Here is a 306-nt window from a genome sequence, read left to right as displayed (position 1 = left end):
CAGGAGCAGCAGCAGCAGGAGCTGCTGCTGCTCCTGCGTGACCTTTAGCCCCATCCTGAACTGGAGAAGCTGCTGCTGCGCCTGGCTGCTGCTGCTGCTGCTGCATGTGGTGCTGCTGCTGCCACTGCATCAGGTACATTTGCTGCATTTGCCAAAAGTGCTGCATCTGCTGCTGCTGCATCTGCTGCTGCTGCAGTGGATTCATGGGGTGCTGCTGCATGCCATGGCTGGCATGAGATCCCTGCTGCTGCGGCTGCTGCTGCTGCTGTTGCTGCTGCGGCTGCTGCGGCTGCTGCGGCTGCTGCG

At 62.1% G+C, this 306-nt stretch overlaps 1 protein-coding gene across 1 annotated transcript in view; it reads right to left on the bottom strand.

Annotated features, from left to right (window-relative positions):
- The window catches only part of ETH_00041705 (FF domain-containing protein, putative), a gene marked incomplete at both ends in the record, with an annotated part of 3,114 nt that extends 2,894 nt beyond the window's left edge, over positions 1 to 220 (bottom strand). The window contains one exon of the mRNA XM_013373827.1: positions 43 to 220. Coding sequence (XP_013229281.1) covers positions 43 to 220 — 178 coding nt within the window. The remainder of the gene's footprint in view (positions 1 to 42) is intronic.
- Between the last annotated feature and the right edge of the window lie 86 nt (positions 221 to 306).

Source organism: Eimeria tenella, genomic scaffold (genome assembly GCF_000499545.2).
Source record: "Eimeria tenella Houghton genomic scaffold, Eth_scaff1779, whole genome shotgun sequence".
NCBI classification, from domain to species: domain Eukaryota; phylum Apicomplexa; class Conoidasida; order Eucoccidiorida; family Eimeriidae; genus Eimeria; species Eimeria tenella.
Note: the sequence above shows the minus strand (reverse complement) of the source record. Positions and strands in the feature narration are given on the sequence as shown.